The sequence below is a fragment of the Carassius gibelio genome, chromosome A18, assembly GCF_023724105.1.
Source record: "Carassius gibelio isolate Cgi1373 ecotype wild population from Czech Republic chromosome A18, carGib1.2-hapl.c, whole genome shotgun sequence".
NCBI classification, from domain to species: Eukaryota; Metazoa; Chordata; class Actinopteri; order Cypriniformes; family Cyprinidae; genus Carassius; species Carassius gibelio.
In genome coordinates this window covers 16,322,745-16,340,616 of record NC_068388.1, presented here as the reverse complement: position 1 = coordinate 16,340,616, position 17,872 = coordinate 16,322,745, and the positions used below count along the sequence as shown (strand labels likewise).

Here is a 17,872-nt window from a genome sequence, read left to right as displayed (position 1 = left end):
TTCCCTCATGTCATTCCAAACACTTTACAACACAAATGAATATATTTTTAATTTTCTCATAATATTTGTTCCATTTAGTCTAGATAATCAGTAGTTTCAAGCCTCATAAATACAAAGTTATTGTAGAAGTAATCCATTCCTATATATATATATATATATATATATATATATATATATATATATATACACTGTAAACCCTAATAAGTTCACAGAACTCAAAAAATATTTTGTAACAGATTACACAAAAACATTTAAGTGATGTTTTTAAATGTTTTAGGTTTACATAAAATAAAAATTACATTTCCAGTTGCCTTAAATTCTCTCAGTGTTTACTTATAAATATTTATATTTCTCAACTTATAATTAGGGAGTAATTCACTCAAATTTTTCAATATTTTTCAACTCATATAATGTGTGAAATACACTCAAATTTTTCAATATTTTTCAACTCATATAATGTGTGAAATACACTCAAATTTTTCAATATTTTTCAACTCATATAATGTGGGAAATACACTCAAATTTTTCAATATTTTTCAACTCATATAATGTGTGAAATACACTCAAATTTTTCAATATTTTTCAACTCATATAATGTGTGAAATACACTCAAATTTTTCGACTCATATAATGTGGGAAATACACTCAATTTTCAATATTTTCCAACTCATATAATTTGGGAAATACATTCAAAATTTTCAATAAATTTTAACTCTTAATGTGGGTGATGCACTCAAAATTAATTCTAAACTGAAATACTGATGTCGGCCCACTACACAATCAGCTAATAATGTTAGAAACCATGAAAGTGACACCACAGTGGCAATTTAACAACTTTTTTTATTTAATACAATGCACTTTTTAAAAAGCATAATTCAAAGGTGCAGGAGTCAAAAAGTGCTTGTGAAAAAAAAAAAAAATGACCGCATAAAAACAAAATGTTTTTTAAAGTACAATATGTGTCAATAATAAAACATTCAAATAAAGTACTGGTTGTACTTCAACTGGCAACATCAAGTTCAATGTCCTAATCAATGTATTAAATCTGAGGTAGAACAGGCAAACAGTGTCAGATCTTAAATCTGAGGTAGAACAGGCAAACAGTGTCAGATCTTAAATCTGAGGTAGAAGAGGCAAACTGTCAGATCTTAAATCTGAGGTAGAAGAGGCAAACTGTCAGATCTTAAATCTGAGGTAGAAGAGGCAAACTGTCAGATCTTAAATCTGAGGTAGAACTGGCAAATTATTTACATTTGTAAAAAGACTTTCTCAATACTCAACTCAAATAATCCATCCTGAGTGATTCACTCATTAAACAAATCATTCTTCAGCGTCAGTAGACGCCCTTTCAGTGGTTTGTTGTCCTCAAGACACATCACAACTTTTTGGATAAATGTGAATGTAAGTTCAAGATTCTTTGGGTACTGTAGGTCTAGTGCATAGACATACCCAAAGAGCAGGAGAAATGAGTCAGCCAGAGTCGTGGGACCACTCACAAGCATTTCATCCTCCACGACGATACAGATGCTCTCAGGGCTGAAGAGGGCCGCATCAATAGTGTCATCCGTGACGACTGTCAGGAGAGCCACCGGAGTGTCAGTGAGGTCTGGACAATCTGCTGACTATAAAACACAAATAATACATGAATGAGTTCAGCTCCTCAAGGATACAAATCATGGTAATGATGTCTAGACATTACTGTCACTTTGCACTTAGACTGCAACTAAGCTACATGTTTAAACTATTTTCTTTACATAGGCTTATATCTTATGTTAGTTTCACACCTATCTGTTAGCATACTTTTTGTTTAGTGGAATGATTTACACTTACCTTTTCATTTACGTAATTTCTACACATCAGTTTGCAGAATAACAACTCAAGTAAAACAGGTCCTGGGGGATATTCCAGAAAGGACGTTCAACAAACTGAGCCTAACCCTGAACTCTTGACTCATCATCAATGGAGCTCCCGTACGGTGACATTTTCTGACTGCGGCCATAATAAAAATCACTGACAGAGTTTTAGATGCGCTCTTCTTTATATTTTGAATTTAACATCACTTAATTTTATATTAGCCTTTGAGGAAGTGGTTGAATGTTGTTCAATGTTTTATTTAAGGCTATTTTATTTAATTCAAATCAGTTGAAAATGAAATATAAAAACAGTCTCACAATGGCTCCTCACTTTGTTTTTATTTCACATATTAAAGTAAAAGTTTATTTAGTGGATAATTTAACTTGTAGCTTTTACCACCAACAGATGCTGTTTAACACATCTGTGTCCTAACATCCTCCTGAGTAGATGAACATGAAGTGGTGCTCACCTCCACCACATGGAACAGAGGCAGAGCAGCTGTTCCTGGGTTAGGGTTTCTCTCTGGAATGGATAACTCTGTTTCCCTCATCTCAGAGTTCACTCTGAGTTTTCACTTGCTTTCTGGAATACCCCCCTGGTACCCTGGAATACCCTCCTAGAGTTCTTTGAGTGATGTCATGTGTTTAAGCTTCAATATGTATATATGTTTAGTGCTTCAGTTCAAGCTGATTGAATAGCTAAGCAAAGGGATTGATAGTTAAGCCATTACACTTACATTACAGGTCCTGAAGAACTTGAAGGCATCTTCACGCAGGTACACAGGAAGAGCACGGAGGACGAGTGCCCGTCTTATATTTACATTACGTTGTTCCTAGATGTACAAAAAATATCCATTACAATAGTAATTACACAAATGCAGAGCAAACACTTTATCAAAGTGTTAAATAGCTCCATATTCTGGTGGTGGTCATTGTTATAGATGGTAGATTTAGTATTTGAGTCATCATTTCTTCAGTAAAACATTTTTAAAATTAAAACTTTATATTGTAAATACTTAAACTCAAAGGAAAAAACGTCAAATTGTAAATCAAATTTCACATAAACAGTAGTTATTTGGACTTCTTCAAATTGAAGCTGAAAAGGTATCTTTTTAAGGTTCCTCTTTCTGATAGAAAACATCTTGTCAAGACGTCTATCTCCTATGAGATGACAATGTTGTGTTCATGGCATAATCACTTAACCTCACAATTCGAGTCGGGGCAATTAACACGATGGCTTCTTACAGTTGTCTGCAAACAATCTGTTAATAATCTGTTTCTGAATCATGCAAAGTTAAAAATTCACCTGAAGGTCATAAATCATCATGAGCCTGGCTAGCTCCTCCGCTATCTTGCCAGTCTTGGTGGCCTTGTCTCTGAACAAGGTAATGAGTTTAGGCGTGTGTCTGTCCAGCTCCTTGTAGAATTGATTGCACAGGTTAACATTGTTGATTCGGTGGAACTCTGCAAACACCTGTACACGGACAGAATTACACAGAAATGCACAAAGATAAATTAGGAACAGAATTGTGAATGTATTTTAAAGAAGTTTTCTGTTGACAGGTAGCAAAACCAAGGGCAATTCTATTAGAGATGAGTCAGAACCAAGGTCAAAATAGAAAGTTAACTGTCATTCATTTAAAACAGGCTGTACAATGTTATCTAAAGGAAATTAATCTAATAAACCTCTGTATACTTGGTTTACTGTGAATGGCAAAAATTTGTCACAGCGTGATGTGTTGTCAACTTTTACATCTGCCATTTGCTTTTTGGGGAATTTATTGAAAATTTAGATTTTTAAAAACAGTCATTTAAATATTGGAAAAATCAATCATGTTCAAAGTGGACATGCTAAAGAGTCATGTTGATTAATTGCTCTCAACAGGGAGAACCGTAAAATGATGTAGAAAGAATCTTTTTTTTTTTTTTTTACCTGTGACTCCATAAGTAGGGCTGGCCATCTATCCACGACGTCTCTCACCCGTGGAGCTACAAGAGCTCCAACGATTTCTTGGCGACGAAGGGCATAGGTTGTGTTCATGAGCTTGCCTATGACTAAATGGTTTCTCTCAGTCTTTTCGACTTCATGTATGATTTCTTCTCTCATTGTTTCCAGAGTGGCTGGGGTTTGATCCTTTGGTAGGTTGATGATGTAGTTGACCTCAGCTTTTCGAGCTTTCTTTATATTTTGATGGGGGTGATCATTGTTGGGGTTGTTTCGGCTCCGCCTCCCTGTGTTGATGGCTACTTCTGCAACCCCAACTTTGGCCAGATTGTTACGGTAAGACGCAACCTTGTACCCTATGTGACGTTTCCATCCCAACTCTGCGTCTTCACCAGCCGTCATTCTGAGACATGGATGAGCTGTAATCAAAGCTTTAGCAGCAATTGCCAATTCCTTTTCATGTGGGTATGGTTTAAAACTGTAGATCATTTCTGCCATTCTTTTAAGGATTTCACTCTTCTGTGACCTCTTTAACTTCAGCAATTTTCCTGATTCTTCATAAACACGATTTCCTTCTTCTAGTATATGCTCCATTCCATAATCAAAACCAGGAACAACAAAGTGATCAGGCCAACTCTTTTGGCGCTGTAACGCAGATACACATGGGAGTAAGTCTGTGTCAGAAGATGCAGTAGATGAGGTGTCACCTTCAGGCCTGATGACTCTCAATGTGCCCTTCTCTGGTAACTCCTGGATGTCCACAAGAAGACAAAGATCACCATCAAAGTCCGGATCCTCATAGTGCAGGCTAAAGTCCCCATCCAGTCTCGGCTTGAACCTCTCTTGCATTATTTCTTTCAGCTCCTCCACTGACTTTGGTCGCTCGAGTAGAGTAAGCTTCAGGGCGGTGTCTCGTGCAACATACACACGCAGCACATGCTTCTGGGCAGCAGCCATCTTTTGGTTCCTAAGACAAAAACACTGAAATTTTCATGGAGAGTGAAGGTGACATACACATGTCCACATACTCATCTGGTCAACACAAATACAGGGACACCACTTGAACGAAGGGATGTATGGAAGCCCAGCTGCTGTAGTGGGGCAGTTAATACATGGAGCCACTGGTCCGCACAGCTCCAAGAGAATGTTGTAGTTTACCTGCTTCAACCAATCTTCAGTTCAATAATATGAAACGTTTGGGTGTCAGGAGCAATCGTCCATCAATGTTGTAAGCACAGAGAGGTGTTTTGTCATTTAGCTCTGATGGGGAGTGAACAGCCATATTGTTTGGGAAAAGTTCATAAGATCTCAGGTGTTCAATGTAGTGTGATGTGTGCTCTTGGCAAAGAAAGACAACACTACTATTAACCAGGAGAACCTGTTCAATTCTACAGTAATTAGGCAGTCCTCCCTCTTGTCCCACAGACAAAAACATTCCTACACCATAATCAGTTCCATCAATGCAGACCTTTGATGTGCTGTAAATAACATTGCTTGCTGTTATTTGTTCAATGTATGTCTTGGCATAATTTGGAAGAATTGATACCAGTACAGAAGAGACATTTGATGTCTGCTGGTGAGGTTTGAAGAATCCTGAGGCACTGAGATGGTATGCAACCATGTATTGATGCCTGTCTGCAAGTGTTTTCAACACATTTTTAAAGTTTTGTGTGTCGTGTACAACTCTCTTGAAAAAACGGTGTTTACCCTCAAACCTCATTTTCCACAGGTTTACAAGGGGCCCAAAATGGCGTATAAGGTCAGGATAGTGTTCAATGTAGTGATGCTTAGGACGGAGTTTGAAATCAGGAAAGGCTTCTTTCAGCATCTCTCTATGATCCTGTATCTTGGACTGTAAATACTGGATGGACTCCTCTGTGAATTCTGAGCACAGCAATAACTCTACTACCTCTTTTAAGTCCATTAGCACAGTCCATGCTCCATCCTCTTAAGGAACTGCATTCCCAATAATCAAAGGGAGCAGTCTAAGCAATGTCGCATTTTCATGGCTATTACCACCTATGCTTTTCTTTACAGAGAAGTTCTGTGGTATTTTATGAGGTTTGTCAAGCTTGTCTGTGTGCTGGTATGGAAACGATAGAATTCTCTCATTCAAATATTCAAGGGTAAAGTATTTACGATGGATCATCTCACCGATACACAGGGCGAGCTCTACGGGCACAATGCCCTCAAAAAGATCGTGGAGGACATCAGGTGGAAAGCCAGTGACAGTATGAAAATGCTCAAGATACTGGCTCAGGACACAATCTGCCTGAACACCATTCTGACTCTGACTATCCCCATGCATTACAGCATGCACATCACTATTATGGCTGTCTTTTGTCCTAAGACTGAACTCGCCACTTGCAACTTCATGAGTCTGAAGTTTAGCTTGTGTTGCTGTGCAGAATCTGCAAAAATATTCTGCTCTAAAAGACTTTGAAAAGCCTGCCAAATCATGGGCTGCAAGATTGTCAGACACCACACACATGACTGTTCCTTGAAGTACCTTACCAATAGACTCAATGAATACCCCATCTTGTTCAAGGGTACGGAGGTCTCTCAACAAAGGACCATGTGCTTTTTCATAGCCAAATTTCTTTATGTCATCCACTTTACATAAAGCTGCAAGCTGTATTACATGCATGGCTGATCGGTATTTTATGGGAAGATCAGCAAGCGTCCAGTATACTGAACAGATTTTGTGTATTTTGCGTGATGTTCCAAGTGGATTGGCGATTTCCAAATCATCAATGTACAAAATGAGTGTTATCTTTAACTCATCTGAAGACAAGAATGTGTTCTCTTTGAAGTACAAACCATCTTGGTGGCTTTCATAATGACTGTTTAGTGCCACTTTTGTTTCTTTAATTTTGTCCAGAATATCTGTATGATTGAAGATTTTTTGTATCATCTCAAGAATGGGAACATACACTGCGGTGTGTCCTGGCTGTAGCAGATACTGTACAGGCTTTACCACAGGGTAATTATGTTCGATGAAGGTTTTCCTTCTCTTAGTTGAGGATAACTGCTTCCCCTTAGCTGTGGCACTGACAATAACATTACTGTCCATAACAGTACTGACAACCTCATTTAGAAGTGTTTCACTGACAGTGATGTCATGATTCTGTAAGACCTCTCTAATGTCATGTTTGAGTATCGGTTGGGACAAGGAAAATATTTGAGTCAATTGTTCCACTATTTCCTGAGATGCCATGTCAGACACATGAAGAATAGATTGCATCTTCAAGAATAATGATGCCAAATTATGGTTCAACTGAGCTCTTAAAGTGTCTGTGTCACACTGACTGTTTACCTCATCGAGATCAAATGTGTCCACAGACCCTGCACTGTGACTTTCAGCAGGTTCCCCAAGACTTTCTGCTGCAACTACAACTAAGGCACTAGCACTGTCTGCCAATACAACACATTCACCAAAGTCTGAATCACCACCATGTTTTCTACTTTTGTGTGCATTAAACGCCGAGTAACTATTCGTTCTGTAATTACAGTTCTTGAATGGGCATGCTACCATCTCATGACTTCGTAAATGACTTCTCAAGTGACCAAATAGAATTTCCTCAATAAAGGGCTGCTTGAAGTTACACAAAGGACACGTAAAAAAACCACACACTCCTTCAGTTGCATCTACTCTACATGAATCCTTATGAGATCTTGACAGATGAGCTTTCATCGCTTCAAATGATGGAAAAGTACAAATGCAACTGTCATAGAGACATGGCAGGGGGGACACTCTTGAATATTGGCTATGCAGTAAAGTATAGTGCCAAAATAATTGTCCCCGGGTATTTGCAGTTGCAGAACACAACTTGCACTTCCACTCCATTGGGCCAACTTCAGCCTGCAATTTCAATATTTTCAATTAAAGTCCAAACCATTTCAGCCCTGGTTTGCACTTTTGGCTATTCCATTTTTTTTAAGTTAAAATGTGTGTAAAATTGTGAACAAGGGGGGAAATGATTATGCCAACCAGCCGACAACACATCAGTAATTAAATTCTGTTCTGCTGAAAAAAATCTAAACCTTGCGAATAATTTAAAATTTAAAATTAGTACACAATTTACAAAACTCACCTATTGGCACCTGTCTGATAGTGAAACACTGACTCTCTGTAGCACTCTTTGTAGTCCGATATCTGTACACAACATGCGCACAAAGATGATTTGTTAATGTTCAAAAACTTTTTTTTAAATAATACATAATGATAAATGAAATTTAAAAAAGTGAATATACAGATAAAAAAGTCTCCAAATCTATCAAATACATTTATTGTACACTAATTATAGTAAAAATGAAAATGTTAAAAGATGAGCAAGTTAGTTATTAACAAAAAAATAAAGTTGCTTATAGATCTGCTATTTATGTTGTTGTTTTTAACAAAGTATTGATAAAGGGTTCAAGTGATCAAATAAAAAGATTGAAATAAATAGCAAAATAATAACTGTGGAAACACAAAATAAACCAATTGTTAATAACACTCTTTGATAATGCATCCTACCTGAACTGTTAAAATTATTTCGAGAAGATCTCACAACCACACACTTGAGCCTACGAAATACAAACACAGGGCTGGTTAGCATCATGATAACACACTCACATTATGTTGTTTAGTTACACGCGATCACACACAGCTCGACCTAACCCAACGTTAAATATTTACTGCATAACGCAGACATTTATTTAAATATGTATACTCAAAGTACGCACATGCATTAACGACGAACAGCGAAAACGGCGGGAATCAGGGATAACGTTATGCTTTCGGACTCCGCCAGAGAATTCAAAACTCATGGACCTTCCTCAACCGTCAATGTCCCGGGCAAACATGCATTATGGGTAATGTAGTTCATCCAGGAAACCCGCTGATAACGTTACACTGCTGTAAGATGAACTAAGTAATGTGTTTGCTGTTACAAGCTTTCGGAATCTATAATGTTTATTTCCACTAGATGGCACTTGTGTACTTCAACACTCATTTATTTATAACTTTTTGATCAGTCTAATCTGTATATTTTTATATTTCGACTATTTTATAATGCTTATTGTGATTTATATACTCAACTGTTGTATATTTGAGGAATATTTATTCTTTCTAAGAGTTTTCTTTGGTTATATTTTATTTTGCTCCCATCGTGCCTTTGTATGTCACTTCCTGTTTTGTCACGGAGAACGAGTCAGAACTGCGGTCCGAGTTTCACAGAGCAATTCTGCTGATCATATGGAATGATGTAATCATTGCAAAGTTTAAAGTATTTCTATTTAGAAGTCATCCGATAAAGAAGCTTCAAGATAACCCCCTCTCTTAGCTCATAAGCAGGCAAAAGTGGTATGTGGATGTATTTTCTGTTTATGTACGAGTTTAAAGTCATGTGTGTTTTACATGTAACTGAATGTATGACATGTTTGTTGTATATTCACCCTTTTTTACTCAGTTCTACGGTGTTGATGTTGGAGTCTAAGTCCAGAACACATTAAACATCAGTTAAAGAACCTCAGCCTTCGCGTCATGACTAAGGGCGGGCATAGTAGAACACTTTCTGCGTCGGTGAAGGCCAACTGCATCAGATCGTAAAGCTGCACGAGGAAATCGGCCATCAAGAGGCGCCACATGTTGAATGAGGGGAGTACAATATGAAAAGATTGCAATTGACTTGACTGAAGCAAGCAAAGGCTGAACAAGCAAGCACTTTTGAAGTTAGTGACTTGGAAGCAGCGCAAGGTCTTGTGAACTGTCACTGAAGTTTCAATTGCTCTGGTATTTCCATCATTCCCATTCTAAGATAAAGTTGGACATTTTTCTATTATCATTTGACTTATTAAGAAACTAAAAGGGACTAAACAGATAAACAATTTTGCTACTATTAAATAAGACTAAAGTTTGAATTTTCTGTTGTATTCAAGTATTTGTGTATACTTCATCATTTAAGCGTGTTGATATTCACATTTTTTCTTTACAAGTTGAATTCATAGACTACTTCTTGACAGTTCTGTAGCTTGTTATCATTTACATGATTGGATCACATAAGTGTAGCTGAGATAACCGCTTTACACTCAACTTTAGATTGCTCTTTGAATATTCACATTATAGTGCAACACAGGTTTAGCATGTCAAACACAAGTGAAAATACATTGCTGGCTACTAAAGAAGTTAGCTATACAACCCCTACTGCACAAGACGTAGACAATGCAGAGCAGGTCATTCCATCAGAGCAGGCTGATATAACTGAACAAGTTGAAGTGGCTGCACAAGTACAACAACCTCAGGTGGACATAGATAATACACAGCTCTCAGATATTAGAAGAAGCCAGCGAGCACGCACGCTTACCGAGAAGGGTAAAACGCTGCAAGACGCTAGACTAAATGATCTGAAAAGAAGCTTTGAGCAGAAGTATAGAAGGTGGAAGTATCACATCAATGGTTTGAAAAGAGCCATTAAGAACAATGATGATGCAGAATTGATTTGTGAAGTTGTGAGCACCATTAATGCCACTCAGTCTGAGGTCGACCATATTTATGGTGATATAAGAAGCATCACAAGCCCTGAACCTGAAATTCGGAGGAAAAATGACACTTGCCTTGCCATTACTAGCACTGCAAATGAGAAGTCTCAAAGATTCCTCAACGGTGATCCTAAGGACATTCCCTGGCCTGATTCAGATTCAGTGTTTGAAGCCACTGTGTCCAGCATCATCTCAGCAACCTCCAGTAAGTCAAAGTCTGTTTCCAAGATGTCCAGTCAATCTTACAGTGATTCTCTGCAGAAAAGACAAGAAGCAGCGGCTGAAGTAGCGGCTACACAAGAAGTGATTAAAATAATGAAGACACAACATCAGCATGAAGAGGAAATTAGGAAACTGGAGGCAGAGGATGAAAGGTTAGCAGCAGAAAGAGAAGCTCAAGAAAGGGAAACCGAAGCGGAGAATGCAAGGAAAAGGGCTCAATTTATTTCAGAAAGCACTGTTAGAAAAATAAAGCTGGAAGAAAAGAAAAAAGAAGTGGAACGGTTGGAGGAACTAAAAAGACATAACGCAGCACAAGCAAGGCTGCAAGTTTATGCTGAAAGCATCAAAGGTGATGAGGGAGAACAGCGTTCTGCTCCTCTTCTTCAACAAAGGCAAGAACATTATGTTTTTCAACCAAGCGTTCCTTTTTCTCTCTCTCAGCCATTTACGCTCGCTCAAGACACTGCTCCTTTCAACCAACCCTCTTGTTCTTCTCAAAGGTTACCCCAAGCTCATATCTCTCAGTCACCTACATGGCCTGCTCCCAACGAAGCTTCTAATGATCTTGTGAAGGCACTGGCTGAAGCGATTACAGCCAATAGGATTCCAATTACAGAACCTGTTGTTTTTTCTGGAGATCCCCTGAAGTATAATGACTGGAAGCTGTCCTTCCAGACGTTAATTGATCGCAAGAACTTGCCATCACAAGAAAAGCTATTCTTTCTACGCAAGTATGTAGGTGGTCCGGCCAAGAGAGCGATTGAAGGACATTTTGTGGCTGGAACAGAAATGGCTTACACGGCAGCCTGGAACATCCTTGATGACCGGTTCGGCAATCCGTTCGTAGTTGGCAAATCTTACCGTGACAAAATACAGTCTTGGCACAAGATTGCTGCCAAAGACAGCAAAGACCTCCAGGAATTTGTAGATTTCCTAAGCAGTGTTGAATCAGCAATGCCTTATGTACAAGGTTTACAAGCTCTGAATGACTGTGTTGAAAATCAAAGAATATTAGCCAAATTGCCAGACTGGTTGAGTTCACGTTGGAATAGAGCAGTCACCAAGTTTCAAGACGAATACAAAGGATTCCCAGATTTCAAATACTTTGTTGAATTTCTTAACAAGGAAGCTAGAATCGCATGCAATCCTATCACCTCACTGCAAGCGATAAAGCCAGCAGAGCAAGAAAGGTTCAAGCAATCAGATCAAGATCATTATAAGTTTCAGAGGAATCGCAACTCAAGTGCAAAGACATTCACCACTAGTTCCAGTGAAAGGACTAGCCTTATGTGTGTCTTTTGTAAGAGATTAGGCCACACTCTTCATAAGTGTCGCAAAATTATGGAAAGACCAATTGAGGAAAGATTGAAGTTTGTACAGTCTGAGAAGTTGTGCTTTGGCTGTCTTAAGACTGGTCATAACTCCAGAAGCTGCACCTCTAGGAGTGTGTGTGAAAAATGTGAGAAGTGTCACCCAACAAGCCTACACCAGGACCGTGTAAATAAATACCCAGGACAAAGCTCTAGAACCAGTCAAGATCAGTTCAAGGTCAATCACGGATCTGCAGATAGAACAGCCGAATCACAGAAGGTACAAGAGTCTAAGCCTGTGACTTCAAACAGAGTAGTTCAAGAAAGGAACGGCACTCATACGTCATCAATCATTCCAGTATATGTCTCAACAACAGATGAACCAAGGAAGGAGATTTTAGTGTATGCCTTGCTTGATACTCAGAGCGACACTACTTTCATTTTAAAGGACACAGCTGAGACACTTGATATCAAGAAAGAGCCTGTCAAACTCAAGATTTCCACCATAACATCCAAAACGAAGGTTGTGTCCAGTCACAAATTGAATGGTCTACAAGTAAGAGGCATTCAGTCTGAAGTTAAAATCAAACTTCCAACAACTTATACTAGAGACTACATACCTGCAAATAGATCTCATATACCCACATGTGAAACCGCAAAGAATTGGCCTCATCTAGAACATCTGGCAGATGAAATGGCTCCTGCACTTGACTGTGAAGTAGGTTTGTTAATAGGCTACAACTGCCCTCAAGCCTTACTTCCCAGGGATGTTCTCAGTGGCAATGAAGATCAGCCATTTGCACAAAGATCCGTGTTGGGTTGGAGTATCGTTGGATACAACCATGACGACAGTTATTATGAAGATGAAATCGGTGTGAGTCACAGGATTATCATGAAGCAAGTTCTACCAGCTCGTGATCCATCTCACAAACTCAAGTCTGAAGTCTGCTTTGTACAGAGGAACAAGGTTAAATAGATGATCACTCCGGCAGAGATATTGAAGGTTTTTGAGTCAGACTTTGTAGAACGGGATAATGAGGAAGTCTCAACGTCGCAAGAAGACTTAAGGTTTTTGGCAAAATTGAATGAAGGCATTAAGCAAGTGCAAGATGGACACTATGAGATGCCATTGCCTTTTAAGGGTGAGAGGCCAGATTTGCCAAACAACAAAGCGTGTGCAGAGCATCGACTCAAATCCCTAGAGAAGCGTTTAAAGAGAGATGAACAGTACCAAAAGGACTACATGGCTTTCATGAAGGACATAATAGCAAGAGGCGATGCTGAAAGGGTCCCAGAGATGGAGTTAAGTAGTCAACCAGCATGGTATATACCTCACCATGGAGTATATAACCCACAGAAGCCAGGCAAGATTCGTATCGTCTTTGATTGCTCTGCAAGATTTCAGAATACTTCTCTGAATGAGCATCTACTGACTGGGCCTGACCTCACAAATACCCTTGTTGGAGTCTTGTGTCGTTTCCGGAAAGGGCAAGTAGCCATCATGTGTGATGTGGAGCGTATGTTCCACCAGTTCCACGTTGCTCCAAAGGATCGGGACTACCTCAGGTTCCTATGGTGGGAAGATGGAAACATGGAAGCCTCACCTTCAGTTTTTCGAATGAAGGTCCATTTGTTCGGAGCGGCCTCCTCGCCTGGATGTGCAAACTTCGGCCTCAAATACCTTGCCGTACAAGGTCAAGGCAAGTTTAATCAAGCCACAGTGAAGTTCATACAACGTAATTTTTATGTTGACGATGGCTTAGCGAGTGTGGACACTGAAGCAGAGGCAATCCAGCTTGTAAAGGAAGCCAGGGGTCTCTGCAATACCGGAAAGCTTCGCTTGCATAAATTCATCACCAACAGCAAGACGGTGATTGCCACAATTCCAAAGGAGGAATGTACTGAAGGGGCAACTGACTTTGACTTGACCCTAGGAGAACCTAAAGTAGAGAGGGCGCTCGGCATCCAATGGTGCGTGGATTCAGACAAGTTCCATTTCAGAGTGTTAGTAAAGGAAAATCCTTTTACTAGAAGAGGTGTGCTGTCTACAGTTGCTTCCATTTTTGATCCTCTTGGATTTGTCGCTCCCTTCATTTTAGTTGGGAAAAGGACTCTACAAAAGATGTGTCAAGACAAGTTAGGCTGGGACGAACCACTTCCTGATGACCTCAAGCCGCATTGGGAAGCTTGGTTGCGAGACCTCCATAACCTGTCTTTGGTGAAGATACCACGTTGTTATGTGCCATCAACATTCAAGGATGTTCAACAATATGAGCTACACCATTTCTCAGACGCCAGTGTGTCAGGCTATGGAGTATGTTCATACCTCAGAGCTGTAACCAAGTCTGGAGAAGTCTACTGCACTCTTGTTATGAGTAAAGCTAGGGTTGCTCCAACAAAGGTAACAACAATTCCCAGACTGGAGCTCTCAGCTGCAGTGGTTGCCACAAGAACTGGTGATCTGCTCAAAAGAGAACTAGAATTGGATGGCATTCGTGAATACTACTGGACCGACTCCAAAGTTGTCCTTGGCTATATTAACAACGATGCACGACGTTTCCATGTATTTGTAGCCAACCGAGTTCAGCAGATCAGAACAAGCACTGAGACTAGTCAATGGAGATATGTGGCTTCAGAACAAAATCCAGCTGACCATGCCTCTCGTGGGCTCACCGTAAAGGAACTCATGGGATCGAACTGGTTTACTGGTCCAAGTTTCCTATGGCAAAGTGAACTCCCTAAGGATGACATTAAGGTGGGAGAAGTTAATGATGGAGACCCGGAACTCAAAAGGGCACAGGTTCTAATGACCAAGGCAAGGGAAGAGTGGTGTCTGTCAGATCGCTTGCAAAGGTTTTCAGATTGGAAGAGGGCAGTGAAAGCCATAGCAAGGCTCAAACGTTGTGCAAGGAGTGCGAAAGGTTTGGTAGAAAGATCCAACAATTCCACAACACTTGAAGAAAGGAAGGATGCTGAACAATTCATAATTCACATTGTTCAAGAAGAAGTGTTCAGTGACGAGATCAAGCATCTAAGACAAGGCAAGGAAGTTAATTCAAGTCTTTTCAACAAGCTGTACAAGTTAAGTCCGTTTATCGATGACCATGATGTCTTACGAGTGGGAGGACGATTGACACAGGCAGAGCTTCACTCTCATGTCAAGCATCCAGCCATTCTTCCTAAAGGACATCATATATCTCGTTTACTCATAAAACACTTCCATGAAAAGGTGCAACATCAAGGTCGTGGCATGACCATCAATGAAATCCGCTCCAATGGTATTTGGATTCTGGGATGCAGTAGCGAAGTTTCATCTCTCATCTACAAATGCATTAAGTGTAGGAAGCTGAGGAAATGCAATCAGGAGCAAAGGATGGCTGACCTGCCACCAGAAAGGATGGAAGCTACCCCTCCGTTCACCTATAGTGGCATGGACTGCTTCGGTCCGTTCTATGTTAAAGAGGGAAGGAAAGAGTTGAAGAGATACGGACTACTTTTCACCTGCATGTGTTCGCGAGCTGTTCATCTTGAGGTGCTGGATGATCTTAGTACTGATGCCTTTCTTAATGCACTGCGTTGTCTTATTGCTATACGTGGCAATGTAAGTCAGCTTTATAGTGATCAAGGTACCAACTTCGTGGGTGCAAAGGGAGAGTTCCTGAAGTTGATGAAGGGAATGGATCAAGAACGTGTGAAAGAGTTAGGCTGTACCTTTATCATGAACCCGCCTGCTTCCAGTCACATGGGTGGTGTCTGGGAGAGACAGATCCGGACTGTAAGGAGTGTACTAACGTCCATCCTAGACAAGTCTGCAGCAAGACTGGACAGTTCTTCCTTAAGAACATTCATGTATGAAGTAATGGCGATCGTAAATAGTCGACCATTGACCTCAGAGCACCTCAATGATCCTGTGGGACCAGAACCATTGACGCCGAATCATATACTAACAATGAAGTCCACCATCATTGCACCACCTCCTGGAGAGTTTGTGAGGGAAGATCTTTATCTTCAGAAAAGATGGAAAAGAGTTCAGTTTCTGGCAAATGAGTTTTGGACCAGGTGGAGGAAGGAATATCTGTTGAATCTGCAGCAGAGAAGTAAGTGGAATAAGAGCAGGAGAAACACCAAAATAAATGATATCGTTCTGCTTCAAGATGATTTGGCATCACGAAATCAGTGGAAGCTAGCTAAAGTGGTAGAAGTTTTCCCAGGATCTGATGGAATGGTGAGAAGACTTAAACTTCTTGTTAGTGATGCAACACTAGATAGCAAGGGTGCATGCACAAATAAGTCAGTCTACTTAGAAAGACCCATACACAAAACAGTGTTACTACTTGAAGCTGATTAAAAGGGTTAAGTTTGAAAGGTGTTTAACTGTGTATGTTAAACGTGTACAAATACTTATCCACTGAATGTTTATTAGTTCATGTTGAGTTACTGAGTATTTATAAAGTAAATTCTTTTAAGAATCACACATTGCGTGATGGTGGGAGTGTGTTTGCTGTTACAAGCTTTCGGAATCTATAATGTTTATTTCCACTAGATGGCACTTGTGTACTTCAACACTCATTTATTTATAACTTTTTGATCAGTCTAATCTGTATATTTTTATATTTCGACTATTTTATAATGCTTATTGTGATTTATATACTCAACTGTTGTATATTTGAGGAATATTTATTCTTTCTAAGAGTTTTCTTTGGTTATATTTTATTTTGCTCCCATCGTGCCTTTGTATGTCACTTCCTGTTTTGTCACGGAGAACGAGTCAGAACTGCGGTCCGAGTTTCACAGAGCAATTCTGCTGATCATATGGAATGATGTAATCATTGCAAAGTTTAAAGTATTTCTATTTAGAAGTCATCCGATAAAGAAGCTTCAAGATAACCCCCTCTCTTAGCTCATAAGCAGGCAAAAGTGGTATGTGGATGTATTTTCTGTTTATGTACGAGTTTAAAGTCATGTGTGTTTTACATGTAACTGAATGTATGACATGTTTGTTGTATATTCACCCTTTTTTACTCAGTTCTACGGTGTTGATGTTGGAGTCTAAGTCCAGAACACATTAAACATCAGTTAAAGAACCTCAGCCTTCGCGTCATGACTAAGGGCGGGCATAAAGTAAGGTAACTTAACGTTAACGCGTTTGTCACATTCAACAACTTCTAAAATTACAATTACTTGGATTTGTAATTATTTTATATATAATATATATGAAAAAAAAAGTTAGAGTTACTTACCAAATCAGGGCTGATGATAAGACAGCGCTTAAGAAAATGAGAGCAATAAGACTAATGAAAATAACTGAGGTGGTGGTGGTTTGAAGCGGGGGGATAAAAGTACGCATTCCAAACAGATATAAACAATTAAAAACAAATTAAAATGTGTTCCACATCCACATGGGCTTGCCAAAACTTCACCCGCATCAAGGCAAATTCAAGATGGCTGACTCAGCTTTCCTGAGGGAGCGATAAGACCCACCCACCAATACGTCATGACGTCGATAACGTCATGACGCTACTACATGGTTCCTAAACTTTTTGAGCGTTCCACACAAATTAACTCTAAAATACTGAGCCCTATTCAATTAAAGTGACACAAATCTCAACAGAGCTCAAAACTTTATAGTTTGGTCAACTGCATAACGACATTTGACTGTTATGACCTTATTAGTTATGAGCTAGTACAACTGTTTGGGATTACAGTGTATATATATATATATATATATATATATATATATATATATATATATATATATATATATATATATTAGTGGTGGGCTGTTATCTGCATTAACGTGCGTTAACATGAGACTCTTATCGGGCGATAAAAAAAATATCGCAGTTAATCTATTATCAAAGTTGGGTTGGGAGCTGGGTCTATACTATGCAAGCTATGATGACTTTCATCTTGATATTTTATATAACCGACTGGCTGAGGCCAGCCTAAAAAGATGCTCAAGAAAGCTTATCTTTTTCATGTGTTTTTAAGCCTTACCGCTTGTCGATTTAAACATTAAA

At 39.2% G+C, this 17,872-nt stretch overlaps 2 protein-coding genes across 8 annotated transcripts; one reads left to right on the top strand and one right to left on the bottom strand.

Annotated features, from left to right (window-relative positions):
• Positions 1 to 1,280: 1,280 nt before the first annotated feature.
• Positions 1,281 to 17,567, bottom strand: LOC127933946 (uncharacterized). Of its 6 annotated transcripts, none has more exons than XM_052531086.1 (7): positions 17,093 to 17,567; positions 8,318 to 8,367; positions 7,893 to 7,967; positions 3,787 to 4,028; positions 3,160 to 3,327; positions 2,591 to 2,686; positions 1,281 to 1,622 (listed from the first exon to the last, which is right to left on the bottom strand). In XM_052531086.1, the coding sequence occupies exons 1-7, from the start codon at positions 17,197 to 17,199 to the stop codon at positions 1,305 to 1,307; spliced, it is 1,056 nt and encodes a 351-aa protein (XP_052387046.1). In that variant the 5' UTR covers positions 17,200 to 17,567; the 3' UTR covers positions 1,281 to 1,304. The 6 variants fall into 6 exon arrangements, with proteins under 6 accessions (XP_052387046.1, XP_052387049.1, XP_052387051.1 ...); XM_052531089.1 differs by having other exon boundaries at positions 3,787 to 4,032; positions 7,893 to 7,954; XM_052531091.1 differs by having other exon boundaries at positions 7,893 to 7,954.
• On the top strand, positions 8,776 to 16,936 carry LOC127933920 (uncharacterized). Of its 2 annotated transcripts, none has more exons than XR_008147607.1 (2): positions 8,776 to 9,145; positions 16,879 to 16,936. XR_008147607.1 is itself a non-coding variant. In XM_052531057.1 (2 exons), exon 1 carries the CDS (start codon positions 12,976 to 12,978, stop codon positions 16,198 to 16,200), a length of 3,225 nt encoding a protein of 1,074 aa, XP_052387017.1. In that variant the 5' UTR covers positions 12,833 to 12,975; the 3' UTR covers positions 16,201 to 16,772; positions 16,879 to 16,936. The 2 variants fall into 2 exon arrangements, 1 of the variants encoding a protein (XP_052387017.1); XM_052531057.1 differs by lacking the exon at positions 8,776 to 9,145 and adding an exon at positions 12,833 to 16,772.
• Positions 17,568 to 17,872: the final 305 nt, after the last annotated feature.